This window comes from Neolamprologus multifasciatus, chromosome 7 (genome assembly GCF_963576455.1).
Source record: "Neolamprologus multifasciatus chromosome 7, fNeoMul1.2, whole genome shotgun sequence".
NCBI classification, from domain to species: domain Eukaryota; kingdom Metazoa; phylum Chordata; class Actinopteri; order Cichliformes; family Cichlidae; genus Neolamprologus; species Neolamprologus multifasciatus.
This window is the reverse complement of record NC_140445.1, coordinates 39,208,270-39,220,647: the sequence shown is the minus strand read 5'-3', so window position 1 is coordinate 39,220,647 and position 12,378 is coordinate 39,208,270. Positions and strand designations below refer to the sequence as shown.

General features: G+C 41.4%; 1 protein-coding gene across 1 annotated transcript; it reads left to right on the top strand.

Annotated features, from left to right (window-relative positions):
* Positions 1-566: 566 nt before the first annotated feature.
* LOC146514846 (uncharacterized) lies at positions 567-9,142 on the top strand. Its single transcript, XM_085168897.1, has 2 exons — positions 567-843; positions 2,369-9,142. The coding sequence occupies exon 2, from the start codon at positions 2,404-2,406 to the stop codon at positions 4,246-4,248; it is 1,845 nt and encodes a 614-aa protein (XP_085025023.1). The 5' UTR covers positions 567-843; positions 2,369-2,403; the 3' UTR covers positions 4,249-9,142.
* The last annotated feature ends 3,236 nt before the right edge of the window (positions 9,143-12,378 follow it).

Here is a 12,378-nt window from a genome sequence, read left to right as displayed (position 1 = left end):
CCTCTTCTATACCCATTTCTTCTTTAGAGGCAAAGTCACCCTCTACAATTGAGGCAACAGAAAATAGAGGTACTTTTTTGTTTTCCTTTTCTTTTCTTTCTCTGCTCATGTTCTACTTGCCTGATTCAAGCAGGGAATATTAGAATGTAATTTATAATATACATTGATATAGCATATGGTTCAGTTAGCTTTATATAAAAATATATACTTTCTTACATTTCAGAGCTGGTACTTTTTCACTTTTACTTGAGTAAGGAAGTTGAATTAGCACTTTTACTGGAGTAGTTTCTAACAGTAGCATGTGTACTTCCACTTAAGTACTGAATGTCTGTACTTTTACCACTTCATAGTCCACCAGAAGCTCTCAGTCTGCTGTGGAAAAATTGGTAATCACCTGAGGCCTTCATTACTGTGTGAACTTTACCCACACACCACTCTTCACTGCTCCCACCTGCTGGACAGTCACAGAGTATAAACCTGCTGATTCATGTAAAGGGAGAGGCAGTAAAACCAGAAAAACAGCTTCAGGAAGAGGCGGAGCAACACCTGAAAGACGAGAAGTTCAAGGTCGTTTTCCAGACGTGAAAGTGTGTGAGAGCAGCAGCAGAGCTGCAGTCAAGACCTGTTAGTCTCTAAAAGAAGACTCACCGGAGTCCATCAGGTTTCTCTCAGCAACAGTGTTGAGTGCATTTTCTGTTTCTACATAAATCTTCAGTTTACTCTGCTCACTTCATGCTGACTCATCACAGTCGCATTGGTTCCATAGAAATCTGCTCATGTAGCCACAGATCCACTGTAGAAACATTGAGCTGCTGTGTGAAACAGTCTCACTGTGGTCACTTGGTGAGTATCACTTCCTGTTCCTGTCACAGTACTGGGTCTTGGGACCCAGGGCTTGTGTTTTCTGCTTTTTGAATATTCTTTGATTTCGTTTGATTCATGTCATAGTCTTTGTATTTCTTGTTTCTTAGTTATTTTCTGTAGTTTCTAGGATTTAGGTTTGTTTCTATGCCTTCCCTGTCATATTCCATGTTTCAAGCGTAGTCACCCTTGTCTCTATGTTCATGTATCTCCTGTGTCCAGACTATGTTCCCTTGTCTCCCTAGTCAGTCATGTCTCCTGGTCTCAATGTTAAGTCCGTGTCTTAGTCTGTGTCTCATGTTTCCTGTTTTACTTTGATAGTCCCTTGTCTAGTGTTTAGTGCGTTCAGTTTTGCTTCCTCCCTGTCCCGTGTATGTAGACCAAGGTTTTTATGACGTATTTATGACTATATTTTGTTTTTGTTTTCTCTCTTGTGAAGCACTTTGTGACATCTGTCTGTGAAAAGTGCTATATAAATAAACTTTTACTTACTTTACTTATGTGATTGCTTTCAGCTGTGTTCCCCTCCTGTGTCTCATTCCCTCGTTATCCCTCTGTGTATTTGAGCCCTGTGTTTTCCTATGCCATTTGTCAGTTTGTCCCAGTAGGTGTGTGTTTTCCTGTGTGCTTCTTGGCTGCCTAGTGTATTCCTAGTTGGTTAATTAAAAACTTATAGATAACTTCTAATTTCATAGTGTAATCTTCACGAACTTCATACGAAGCACGTTGATTCATCTACTAGTTATATTCACAGTATTCACTCACTGCGGCTTTAGGGATTCGCTAACTTAGCTTAGCTCATAGCAGCAGCTAGCAGCATGACCTCTTCCTTTAGAAATAATGATACTTGTAATACATGTAGCCTATTTGCAGCTCTGGAGGCCAGGATCACTAAAATGGAGACTCGTCTTTGGACCCTTGAAAAACCTGGAGCTAGCCGGGGCCCTGTAGCCAGTGCAGCAGAAGGTAGCATAGACTGCTAGCTGTCCCACAGCAGACTGTCCAGAGCAGCCTGGGAAACAGGATAGCTGGGTGACAGTGAGGAGGAAGCATAGTCTTAAACTGAAGCCCCTGGTACACCACCAACCTGTTTATGTGTCTAACCATTTTTCCCCAGTCTGTGACACTGCCGACAATCAAACTCTGGTTATTGGTGATTCTGTTCAGAGACATGTGAAGCTGGCGACAACAGTAACCATAGTCAGTTGCCTGCCATTGAAAGAGTCTTACACAAATCTCTGCAGCTTCTCTCCTCCCATTGCCTCCCAAAACCCCATCCCCTTAGTGACTGTGTCAGCTCCCAAACAGACAAAAAACAAACTAAAAAACAGCAAAAAATGACATAAACATAAAAAATAACAACGAAAGAACAATACAGTATCCTCAACAGCACCAAAGACTAAAACAGTGAAATGTGGATGATAAAACATTAGGTCTCTCTATTCCAAGTCTCTGTTAGTATATGAATTAATAATTGATCAACAAATCACTTTACTCTGCCTTACAGAAACTTGGTTGCAGCAGGATGATTATGTTACGTACATGACAGAACAACGCAACCACGACATGGACACAGCAGAATCTGAAAGAGCGAGAGATGTCTTTCGCCTCCTAAGGCTGTGGCAGCGCATTTCCCACGCCTCGGATAAACGGACTTTATCTATTGGAATTAATGCCATTGAGGCAATTTTTCTGGATAACCCTCACCTGCGCCAGCTACCCATAGCTTCAGAGTTTGCCCATAATCTGGCCCAAGCAAAAGAGGCACTCCAAGGCACGGAGCTGGCCCAACCACCCTCAACCACGTCCCAGCAAAAGGATGTCTCCACACTGTCGCAGCAGGTGAACTCTTCCATGTCACTGCAGCAGGGGGCGATTGTTTCCTTGCCGCGGAGTCTCTTCCCCTCCACATCCCGATCTGACCCGCATTCGCCTGCCTCCTTCCCGGCTGCAATGTGGTCAGAGGATAAAGAGCAGGTCACCAGTACCCCATCATCACCGACCTCCTCTGTTATCTCTGCTCCTTCTTCCAGGAGAAAGCGGCGTCCACGCCACCGGCGCACATCACCACGGCTGGAACCCAGTACTTCCTTTGAGCAACCAGTCGTGGTGAGTAGAAAAGACCTTTTTTGTGCTCCGTCCGAGCTGGGAAAGAAAAAGTCTATTCATTCTGAGGCCATCTATTCCAATTCCATGGACTTTAAAGACTGTTTGCCTTGTGCTCCTTCCAAGCATGGATTAACAATAACTGCTCTACCTTGTTCTGTTACAGACATTGAGGCAAAACTTAAGGACTCTAAGCTCTCAGTTTGTGAATCCAGACTGACCCCCAACAAAATTAAACTGTGTGTTTCCCAGGCCTCTGAAGCTACATTTTGTGTTCCTCAGCTGACTTATTCTAAGACTTTGAATGATGTTGTTTCTGTTTGTGCAACTCGATCTGTTCATTTGGAGACGGATACACTTTCTGAAAGGACTGTTATTATGGACAATACGCAAACTGTCTTCTCCGTTCCTGAGTCTGGTAGGGATAATTGTTCTGTTGTTGAGTTTACCTTGGATTATGGGAGTTCTGTTTCAGCCCTGGATTGTGTTATGTCCCACCCAACTAGTAATTCCAGGGCAGACTCTGAGTTTTGTGCGATAACTTCAAAGACTCTAGCATCTGTGTGTGCCAAGACTGTTTTTGACAATGCTAAACATTTCCGCTCTGAGACTAAAACTCTTCCCGAGGCCTACCCAGCAGCTGGGCCTGTGACCTCAGCTGCCTCTGGACCACCTGAGGTTTTGAAACCAATGCAGCCTGTTCACCCATCATCTGTCTCCGCTGGGAGCTCAGGAGAGTCATCCCAGCCACCTGTCTCTGCTGGGAACTCAGCTGAGCCATCTCAGCCATATGCAGCAGCCTCTGCTGGGTGCTTAGCTGAGCCATTTCAGTCTCCTGTCTTAGTTGGAACCTCAGACGAGCTTATCGAGCCAGCTACTGACTCCATTTTGCTGTCTGTGCCTGAAAAGTGTCCTAAGCACACTCTGTGCACTGCACAGCCCCAGCCACTGCATCCTGAGCTGGCTGTGTGCCCTGAGCAGCTCCAGCTAGCTTTGTCGCTACCAGAGGTGTCCGCATCATCTGGTTCTGCTCCACCAGAGGTTTCCACACCGGCTGGCTCTGCTCCAGTTTCCGCTGGAGGCTCAGGAGAGCCCATCCAGCAGTTCCTTGTGTCAACTGGGGGTTCAGGAGAGTCCGTCCAGGCTTTGTCTTTCCCTGTTGGGGGCTCAGAAGAGTCTGTCCAGGTGACTGCTGCTTCCACACAGCCACCAGCTCAACCACCAGCTCAGCCACCTGCATCTTTTATGCCATCGTCTGGCCCAAACACATCTCCACCATAGGTCATCACGCTGTCTGGTCCAGCTCCATCTCCACCAGAGGTCGCCGCACCGTCTGGTCCTGCCTCATTTGGTCCTGCTCAGCCTGAGCCATCTGGATCTGCTTGACCTGGTCCTGCTCAGCCCAAGCCAGAGGTTAGCGAGCCATCTCGACCTGCACGTCCTGCTCAGTCCACATCCTACACATCCACGTCCTGCATGGCCAGTACATCCACATCCTGCATCATCTGCACATTCTGCATGTGCCAAAGCAACCCAGCACCAATCATCTACCAAGGCATGCCATCACCAGCTACCTTCCAGGCCACCAGGGCAGCCTCCTAAACTCATTCATCACCACTGCTTCCCACGCTGATGGCCTCCAGAACTGTCTCGTTGTCACAACGTTTCCCACGTGGTCTGCTTCCAGAAATGTTTCAGTGCTCCTGACTTCCACACAGTCGGCCCCCTGCACTGAGTCAGCACTGCCGCTTTTTACGCGGACGGCCTCCAAAACTGATTCAGTGCTGCCGCTCTCCATGCAGACAGCCTCCAGAACAATTTCGGTGTTGCCACCTTCCACACAGTCGACCCCCTGTACTTCTGGTTCTTTGTTTTGGACTCCGTTTTCTTTTGTTCTGGAGGAAAACTGGTCTTCTTAGGAGAGAGAGAATCCATCCCACTTTGTATGGAACAGCTCTCATTTCCAGAAATCTGGCCAAATTTAATAAACCCCCCAAAACGTGACTATCCAGAGTTGGAACCAGGAAGCAGAGTTGCAGTCTAACACATCTCTCTGCAGCTTCCTCCTCCTGTTATACCCCCAAAACCCCATCCCCTTAGTGATGGTGTCAGCTCCTAAACAGACAAAAAACTAACTAAAAAAACAGCACAAAATGACATAAACATAAAAAATTACAAAGAAAGAACAATACAGTATCATCATCTGCACCAAAGAGTAAAACAGTGAAATGTGGATTATTAAATATTAGGTCTCTCTCCTCCAAGTCTCTGTTAGTACATGAATCAATAATTGATCAACAAATCGATTTACTCTGCCTTACAGAAACCTGGTTGCAGCAGAATGATTATGTTAAGTACATGACAGAATGAGGCAACCTTGACATGGACACAGCGGAGTTTAAATTAATTAACACACCAGAGTCATACTACCTATTAGAATCCTTGAAGCACAGGCCAAGGGGGTGGTGGGGCAGCAATTTTCCACACCACCTTTTTACTCAACTAAAGACCAAGACAGAGTTTTTATTCATTTGAAAGCCTGATGCTTAGCCTTGTCCAAGCTAGCTGGACAACTCAAAAACCAGCCATATTTGTGATAATTCTATCGTCCACCTGGGCCTTACACAGACTTTCTGTCTGATTTCTCAGACCTTTTATCTGATTTAGTTCTCAGCTCAGATAAAACAATTATTGTGGGTGATTTTAACATCCATGTAGATGCTAAAAATGACAGCCTCAACATGGCATTTAATCTGTTATTAGCAGTGTTGGGTAAGTTACTTTAAAATAGTAACTTAGTTACATTACTAGTTACTGCTATCAAAAGTAACCCAGTTACTTCAAGTTACTCGTTACTTTCAAAGTAACTAGTTACTAGGGAAAGTAGCTTTGCTTTTACTCAGAATTCTCTTGGTAATGTGTTGCTTCTGTAACTGGATACCCAGCAAGACTGCCAGTCTTCTAGCTTGCTTACTTGCCACTGCGCCACCTACCAATAGAAAGGAAAAGATAATGTGCATATTTCCACGAGAGAAATCCCACGCCTGGACCGTCGTTGACCACCGCCATGATTCTAGCCTACGTCACAGCATCATGTGCGCTTTTTACATCCAACACGAAAACTGCAGTCGTGGTGCTTTCGATTGTACTCAGAGCTCAGAAATTCTGCCTTCTGAATAGGAAGATGTAGGTAACACCAGACTGCAGATGAGCTGCATACAGGGCTGGACTGGGACAAAAAATCGGCCCGGGCATTTTGACTAGAGACCGGCCCACCATTATAGGAAAAATCATAAAGCCTTTGAATGCAAACAAACGCTGTTGTGACAGTGATGTACACTGTTTTGATGGTATATGTGTATCAATCTATCAATCATTTGTTGTAAGATTCAGATAATTACTTTTTAAAAGCTAGACATTTTAAATGAGAATAAGAAAGAAAAGTATTTCTTTGTGCCCCCCTTTCCCTGTTAATGCCATACCTGCCCCGTTGGCAAAACTTTGCTAGACCCGTCCCTGCACAGTTACCAGCTGTCAGCTACAAAAAAAAAGGATCCTGGTGTTATTTGTCTCTCAGAAACAGTTCATAACTTCCCTTCAACTTATTCATGTCACCTAAAAGGTAAACCTGTTTCTCCATCACCGGTTCAGCTCTCATGATTCAGTAAGAACATCTCCTGGTTTCATCCTCATGTTTCCCTCTCACCACATATCCAAACTGATATCATGACCAGCAGCTTTACAGCTGTGTCTCCAGCAAACATCAGCTGTACTAGAAAGTAATATTAAATAAATTCTAACAACAGCTGATCAAGCTTAAACATGCTGCTGTTGTTTAGCTACATCCACTGGTTTCTTCTTTCTGGCTCGAAGTGGGCGATAAACAAACAAGAGAGAAAAGCCGATCAGCTGATCATTGATCAGTTTCATGATTGAAGTAGAAACAGGAGAGGGAGGGGGAGAGAATGAGAGAAGAAGAGGCAGCCCGTGCAGCGTAAAGACGCAGAATAACTCCAGCTTTGTGTCTTTTTCATGCTAGCTGAAGTCCGGGACAAACTGTGTTCCTTTTCACCTCAATACAAAACGAAAATATTACGAAACACGTAATATTTTCTCTGAATACGGAACGATTCCGTTTTTTACGGTATGGTTGGCAACTCTAACAATTAACCTTATGAACAAAATAAAGTTCAACATCAGTAACATCATAGCACTCACCCAGCTGTATAGAAACTCCGTCATGCTAGCTAGTACGCAGTACGCGTTAATGTAACTGACTGTAAAAAGTCAGCACAACGAAAATAAACTCCACCTAAACTTGGTTTATATCTGACTCAGATAGACTGCAGGTCATAACTTCTTACCTGAAGTTCAGTTCACCTGACACTCGGACCGGCAGCAGCTTCGGGTCTCTCCTCCTCCTCCTGCCTCCCCTTTCCCTCATCCACCTGCTGGCCTCCACCACTTGCTATTGTTACTGAATCTGTGGAAGCTCCGCAATAACCACCACACGAAGTAACAAATAACGAGCCTATCTAAATCCCAGTAATGATTAACGCGTTCCTGATTTTGGCATAATAACTAGTTACCGTGCTCGCTACAACAATAATAACGTAGTTGCTGTAGCGCGTTACTTAATAATGCGTTAGTCCCAACACTGGCTATTAGACTCAATTGGCTTCTCTCAAAATGTAAAAGAACCCACCCACCACTTTAATCACACTCGAGATCTCATCTTAACATATGGCATAGAAACTGAACATTTACAGTTTTTCTCAGTTGCTTTGGTGCATTTCTCACAACAGAATTAAACTTTGCACAATAGTTAGTTCAACCTCCACAACATGTAGTCGTTTTGGCACAACCTTGTGGCGGTTTCATGTTCATTTCGTCCAAAGGCAAATGCCTTTGGACATGACGCAGTTGAGTAAATACAAATATCTAAAGAATGGTCACTTTTGACTTGCTATTCATCACTATCTCCTTGCTTTTATCATGAATGTCACAATTATTTATACTTGTACCGGCTGAATAGTCATTGTCCTTACAACTAATAGTCTTCATTTCATTGCTTGTGTCAGTGCACTCAAAATTGTTGAACATCTTGTCAAACAATTTGTACACCCATTTTGAAAACCCTATTTTTAAGGAGTTTCCATGAAAATCTCCATAAATTACTTTTCTCAGGTGAACCTTATCTCACACTAATGAAAATTGGTGTGTGTTACTCTTACTTGCAACCAATGAAAAGCCTCTTCTACCCAGTCACAGGTGAATCGCGTTACAGTATCCCCTACTCTACAAGTATATATATAATGTAAACCAACAGACAGGATTGGCATGAGGTGCATACTGAATCTACAAAACTGCAGAACATGGAACGTCAGCCTTGTGGAAGAGGGGACTCTGCTGTAGTCAGGCAGTGGTTTGCAGCACACGACAGGATGCTTATGGAGTTTCTTCCTCCTTACACTCCATTCCTAAATCCAGTTGAGGAGTTTTTCTCTTCCTGGAGGTGGAAGGTATATGACAGGCATCCACATACCCAAATGACCCTGCTAGCAGCTATGGATGCAGCTTGTGATGACATCACAGCAGAGTCCTGCAGAGGGTGGATTCGACACTCCAGAAGATACTTTCCCTGATGCATCGATAGAGCTGACATTCGCTGTGATGTTGATGCAAATATGTGGGCAGACAGACGGGAGCGTCTAGATATCAATGATTGATATGCAGCAGTGTCTGTTTTTCCAGTTTTTTTTTTGTTTCATAACTACTGCAGTAAGGTTTACTGTCTAAGTGAGTTTATGTTTGCTGTAAAATGTTTGATTTACTGTATTTCCCCAGTTGTACAATGCTGTGAACAGTTTCAGTTGAATATTATCAAGAGTGCATATGAAGTGTCTTGATTTTCCTTTACAATTTATGGTTTTCAACATGCCATGCATGCTGTCCAGACTTGACATGTCATTGGGAAGCACCTACAAAGAAATCCGTCACAATGAGAACATGTTCAAACCATTTGATTTTGTGACCAAAGGTGCTGGTGTTATGACTTGTAATTGTGACAGCCCTGACACTTTGATTGATATAAGTACTTGCTTTTGATGAATATATTATCTGTTTTGATTAAGGGACTTGCTTTTGAAGCATTGACTACTTATTTTGAACAACTGACTTTTCTTTTTGATGAAGTGACTCACTTTTGCAAGTTATCCACCATGTTTTGCAGTTTGCACTAATTGTTTTGAGAAGAGCCTTAGTAGTGGTGCAGAGATCAATTCTGTTGTAAGAAATGCACCACAGCAACTGAGAAAAACTGTAACAGTGTTTCCTGAAAACCCTCTCTTGTCTCATCATTTCCTAATAACATTTAAATTTACAATAATGGATTCCACAGCAGTGGGGAGTAGATTTCATCACAGTAGATGTCTTTCTGAAAGCGCTGTAACTAAATTTAGGAATATAATACACCTACTGTTTTCATCTTCAATGCCTTGTACCAACACAGAGCAGAGCAGCTACCTGAACACTACTCCAACAGATGTAGATAGATGGATAGATAGATTAAAAAAACCTCAAATCAGATCCTCAATTCAAGGCTGAACTGAAAACCTACCTGGGAACTTTGAAAGGTTTAACAAATCTGTAAGCCATCAAAACTCAAGGTCATTTTAATGTCTTTAAAGATTTACTTTGAAATATCTGACATGTACCTCTCCTGAATGTTTCATTGTTACTTTTTCACTTTATTTAATGTTATTGCTTTACATTGTAAATGTTATCAATTACATGAGTACTCAATTTGTATTTTATGTCAATATTGATCATTCTAAAAAAACTACTGTTTGTGCATCACTTCCTACTCTTACACTGTTTCTGTAGCTATTTCAAAATAAAAGCAAAGCTTAGTTTCTTGATGCAAAAGGTTTATTTTTGGACAATTCTGAAATGAGACATTCTGAATAACCTGATTTTAAAAATGTCATATTTTTAGGTTCAGATTTGTTTTTCTGGGACCATTGTTCAAGAACCATCAGAAAGTTGAAAATCTGCCAATCACGCCGATTTTTGTAAAGAGTACACTTGTTTCTTTCTTTTTAAAAATGAAATTTAAAGTGAATTTTAAATAAAAATCTTTCTCCGTCGGAGTGCGCCATCAGCGTCCATCCCACCATCATATGAGGGGACTGTGGTGAGAGCTGTGGCTCAGCTGGAGGAGACACTCGGGAAACTCAGGAAGAAGAAGCTACAGAAGCTGAGGCTACAGAGCTGAAGAAGGTCCAGCAGTATGCAGTGGATGTGACTTTGGATCCTGATACAGCATATCCTTATATCATCCTGTCTGATGATGGAAAACAAGTGTATCATAGTGATGTGAAGAAGAAACTTCCAGACAACCCAGAGAGATTTACACGTTATTTTAATGTTTTAGGAAATCAGAGTTTCTTTTCAGGCAGATTTTACTTTGGGGTTCAGGTTAAAGGAAAAACAGTCATTTGTTCCTGCCATGTTTCTACTTTTAGTAAAACTTCTCTCGTGGCATCTGTTTACGCTACTGGTTTTATTTTGAAAGTCCGCATAGGAAGTTTTGACCCTCTGTCAGATTCCTGGCAGTATTCTGCCCTCTGGCGGTCAGACCTGAAACTACAGTATTGTCTAAGCCACTGCAGAAGACGTTTATCATCGTTATCAAACCTGCCATTTTTTTTTTACCTTCAAATCTTTATTTACAACAGTAACATAACAATTTACAATAACAACATGACTGTGACCAAATAAAAACCGGAAATAACAGAGAGAGGGGGAAAGAAATTAGAAAACCAGCCCAAATCAAAACTTTATTTATTTATTTTTTGCCTGAAGAGAAAACACAAAATTCAGAATTTATGGGGAAAAGATCCAACATTTGAAACATAAAATATGTTTAAATGTGACTTTTATTTTAATAAAAAAGTGTGTGTGGCGCCTGACAGCTGCAGTCTTTGTTAGTCTGCATGTTAAACACAGACTGGCTATGAGTGCATGATGATGATTACAGAACAACATGAAAGTCAGGTTCATTCAAAGCTCATTCTTTGAGGAGCTGCACATCTGTCTGCAAATGTGGAGATCACATTGTGATCACAGAGGCTCATAAAACCTGTTGTTTATACACATATCTATTTATTTAAATAGAAATATCATAAAAATGATAGTCACCCATCCATTTACCCAGTTCAGGGGTGCTCGGGTGCTGAAGCCTATCCCAGCTCTCACTGGGCAAGAGGTGGGTGCATCCTGGACAGGTCACCAGTATATGGCAGGAATAACACAGTCATTCACGCCTACTGCAGATTCCAGATCAGTAGTTCACCTAACGAGCACGTCTTTGGACTGTGCACGGGGAGAACATAAAAACAGAAAGAAGCCAGACAGCCGATGGATTCAAACCCACAACCTTCTTCCTGTGAGGTGATGGTGCTAACACTCAAAAATTACAAATTTAAATAAATGAAAAAATATGAATCTATTCCTTTCTGATTACTTTTCAGCTTACCTGTGTAGATTCACTAACATCCACCAGGGGGGGCTGCAGTACCCACAACACACCTTCCAGTTTTATACTAAAACTTGTTATTGTATTAGATGACATTGTGCTTCACTGGACTACATCACTGTTGTGTTTAAGATTATGACTCAACAACAGAAATAATTTAATAATCCAGCGTTTAGGACATTCATTCAAACAGCAACAAAAATACAACAAGGGCTTAGATATAATATGACCAAACAAATATGCTAATGAGGTCAAAACTCATCTGAAATTAAACAATCCCAAATACAAACAAGCAAAATATAATTATAAATGTAATTATAAATAATTAGTAATAATATTAAAATCGCAAGTGCAATAAATAAACATGAAATAACTTTAAAAAATCCAAATAAAATATTCAATTTAATAAATCATACATTATAATACTGTTTTTGTTTTTTGATGTTTTACTATATAAGATGTTACATTACATTTGTCCATTTAGTCCATCTATCTATAAGCACCTTTAAAAATGTCAGTTAAAATACTACTACTACTACTACTACTACTAATAATAATAATAATAATAATAATAATAATAATAATAATAATAATATGACAGTAAAATTAATTTAAAAAGTCAGAAGTTTATTTAAAAAAGGTTTTCTAATGAGTTTTTAAAATGTCTGTCACTAAACAAACTCTGATTGTATGCATAACTTCTCTTTGTTACATGTTATTATGCATTCATGTCTCTATGTATTTGATTCCAATGTGTTGTAGTGAATGAATGAATGAATGAATGAATGAATGAATGAAAGCCTTTATTTGTCACATACAGGTTGCCCTGCTGCGAAATGGGGACCCCCCCCCCCCCCCCCCCGACCTTACAC

Excerpts from the sequence above, each read along its gene's own strand:
- LOC146514846 (XM_085168897.1), top strand. The coding sequence starts at position 2,404 with ATGACAGAACAACGCAACCACGACATGGACACAGCAGAATCTGAAAGA.